The sequence below is a fragment of the Opisthorchis viverrini genome (assembly GCF_000715545.1).
Source record: "Opisthorchis viverrini unplaced genomic scaffold opera_v5_22, whole genome shotgun sequence".
Lineage (NCBI taxonomy): Eukaryota > Metazoa > Platyhelminthes > Trematoda > Opisthorchiida > Opisthorchiidae > Opisthorchis > Opisthorchis viverrini.
Genome location: NW_008751678.1, coordinates 948,053 through 951,340, shown reverse-complemented (window position 1 = coordinate 951,340; position 3,288 = coordinate 948,053). Strand labels below are relative to the sequence as shown.

At 42.2% G+C, this 3,288-nt stretch overlaps 1 protein-coding gene across 1 annotated transcript in view; it reads right to left on the bottom strand.

Moving 5' to 3' along the window:
• Positions 1–405: 405 nt before the first annotated feature.
• The window catches only part of T265_01961 (hypothetical protein), a gene marked incomplete at both ends in the record, with an annotated part of 10,254 nt that continues 7,371 nt past the window's right edge, over positions 406–3,288 (bottom strand). Inside the window, one exon of the mRNA XM_009166099.1 lies at positions 406–614. Coding sequence (XP_009164363.1) covers positions 406–614 — 209 coding nt within the window. The remainder of the gene's footprint in view (positions 615–3,288) is intronic.

Below are 3,288 nucleotides of genomic sequence, written 5' to 3'. Positions count from 1 at the left end.
CGAGAGGTTCAGCTTGGTTCCAGGTGAGTCTTTTGCAAAACCAAATTTGTTTGCAAACGGGTGTATTTCGCCATATCCTGCTTTGTTGAGTGGTGAAAGATACAGACTAACTGTCGATGTATGATCAGGCAAGGGAAGCTATTGAGTTTGATCCGTCTTTTATTTAATCCAAATCGTCAATCTCACCTGAAAAATTTCTAGACCGAAATTGAAGCTGGTAAACAACCCGATAGTCCCGAAAGCAATACATGGAAATCTCACGCTAGTCTCGTAAAGAAACAACACTAAACAACCAAACAATTTTAATCTTTGAACCCATGTAAACCAATAATCACAACTTTTGGATAAGAGCAGAGATCCTTGTAACACGTGCTCAAGTTGATTTAATTGGTCGGAATATATGGACTAGATTCTCGGATACAGAGCACTGGTAGCAACTCCGCATCTATTGACACCTCTGCGAACTCGTATGTATCCGTTGTCACCCCACTTTGTACCATAGGTGTTTTTGATAATCCAGAATGGCACGCCGTCCTCTTCGCCATATCCAACAACCAACATTGCATGCCCCAGTTGCCTTATGTTGCTTCCACAAGATGCATCGTCGTAAATTCCTACATAAGGAAAGGATTGGGATGAAATGTACGTGCAAACTTCATTGTGGTTAATGGCTTACTTGTGAGGAGTAAGAAGGGAGGAAAAAGTGCACTAAGAAGGCTTATATCAGTCGTTGCTCTGCATGGTGCGCAGACCTTCAGATTGCTGGAACTACGTGTCGAATGACATGGAAAACATCCACGTATTGTGTATTGGAATACTGCACACTGGTACTTAGCTACTGCTCTTTGCGCACCAACTGAATGACAGTCCTTATATTTCCACAATGCCTGAATGTTGCAATTCAGCCTTAGCTGTGTGCGTGTATGTGTGAAAAAGTTCGCCATGCACCCACCCCTCATCAAATCAAGACGACAGAAGTGAGTACCAATATATTGTCCGGACAGGCCTAATCTTTTCCCTTCACCTTCAGACCATCAATACTGAATGTACAATTCCTATGAATAATCTTTGATTTCATACTTTTAGTTTTCTAATCCTATCACCCTGACAGTCAAGTCACGCATTACATCAATTGTGACTTCAGTTAACATTGTTGTTAAGCCCACTACCCACATAACTGTTGCAAATCATGCGGTTTATCCAGTTCTTTAGTTTCGACCTTCTCCTTTCGTTATTCAGTTTACACAGCCTGGTAACTAATGACGCAACCAATTGTGACTTACAGAAAGGATCTTCTGATTAGCGATACACAACCTGCACGACATCATACGTCCGCTTGGCTTACCGGACGGTTTAAACTATGCAAGCTAAGAAGACTAAAATGGAGGTAGTTGAAAAGCTGAAATTTCCCTAATCAGCACAATGACCTGCATCAAAGGACCTTCAAAAATTGCTGCAAAGGACTGTAAATCTGTTCACTTACGTCCTCCATCCGATAAAACGTCCTCTGGACTACCATCATTCAGGCTTGGCCTACCGTAACCATCCAATTCTGTCTGACATTTCTCTCCTTCAGACAACAACAGGAGCATTCAAAGTATCATCCTCTCCGCTCAGCAGTTTAATTTTTTCACTACAGTACAACGCCGGGTAATTCTTGATTGGTCTAGAACAGATCTGCGGCAAGCGTAGTTTACGACATTGACTACTGACTCAGTTTCAACCGATTTTCGGTAGGCCAGCTTTTGCTAGCTGACCAAAATGACAGATCGAGATAATCGAGATAAGCACGAAGGCGTCACAATAATTCTGATTATTTCGGTACATTTTGGGGTGCGATAGAAAGTCAGTAATGCCAATGGTGAAATTTTGGACCACTTTTAGGTCTTCTTCAAAAAAATGCCATCAAATATGCGAGACAGCTTCTGTGACTCTTTTGACAATTCATCAACTTGCTCTTGCTATGAAGAGAGAAGTAGACAGGTGGTGGTATCAAGGTGTTGGAATACAAACGCACACTTGGTGCTGAACTGTGTAATAAGATCCAATCCATATTTGATCCGAAACTCCTCATGATACTGGACCTACTTACAAGGGATCAGAAAAGACAAGAATTGTTATCCTGTCATGATTTATCTGCCTTATTCATTAATCCTGCTGGTCTGCTGACTACGGTGCTATTAAAGTGGCATGTAGGAGCTAATTTTGTCCGGCCTGTTAAAAAAGCCATCACGTGATTCTACTGAATGCATTATGCGCGTTTAAGCAGGGTATGACTTCGACCTCGCTTGTCTCTAAAATCCGTTATTCGTTTCGTTTGGATATGTATGGCTGTATCCGATACATAACTTTAAAAACCACTTTGCGGTAAACCTGTGCACTAGTGTGTATCACGTGAGATAGAATAGAACTTCAGTTTATGTGCCAGGAGCTTGTGGTTGATGATGTCTGGCAGTGTTCCAGGAAAGGTCTTATTGGTCGCTTTCCATGTTCGAACCAGATAATACGGTCCAAAGGAGCAGGAGAGAGGATGAATGACTGTTGAGTCGGTTAGTGGGAGCCTTTTACCCCCGCATCTCTAAACAAGGACTCCTTGATGGGAGTGTTTGCTACCTTTCATATCCATTCTACATTGCAATGCTTATCAGGATACGGCCTTCTATCTAGTTTAAAGTGGCCTAATGACTTAACTGTCTTTTTCATATGTTGTGACATTTCAAGTAGTTTTCACAAAATTCCGAGTTCGAAATGATATGATATCATACGTGGTGATAGTTTTGGATGAAAAATGGACCTCCCAAGATAGATGAAAGCGCTGTGGGTATTCAATCTACATCGTGATTTGATAGTGTTTTAGGTTAAGACTAACGTAATTGCACACTGACCCATCAGAGCTAACTAGTAAATAAGGAGAGCATGAAGATTTGTTCAATAAGCCGAGTTGACACGTGACGGTGTGGTTGTCAATCCACTTAGGATCATTAGAAAAAACCGGGGGGGGGGTGGAAAACCCAACCGACCAAAGGTCACAGCATCCCTCTTTCACAACTATCTTAGCACTAGGTCATCCACACTGACGGATAGAAAGTTCAAAGGACGTTCAAGAGGGACCATCAAATGAACCGAGCCAGAAGAACTAGACCCTAGACTGGACCCAAACGCATGTAGGTTTTCCCACCGACCCAACATTTGTTCACCCACGCTAACACACAAAAATCCCTCAGGCAACACCCAACAGAGATTTAGCTTGACTTAGCTGATTGGATCTCCTTCCGCCTTAAATCTCGA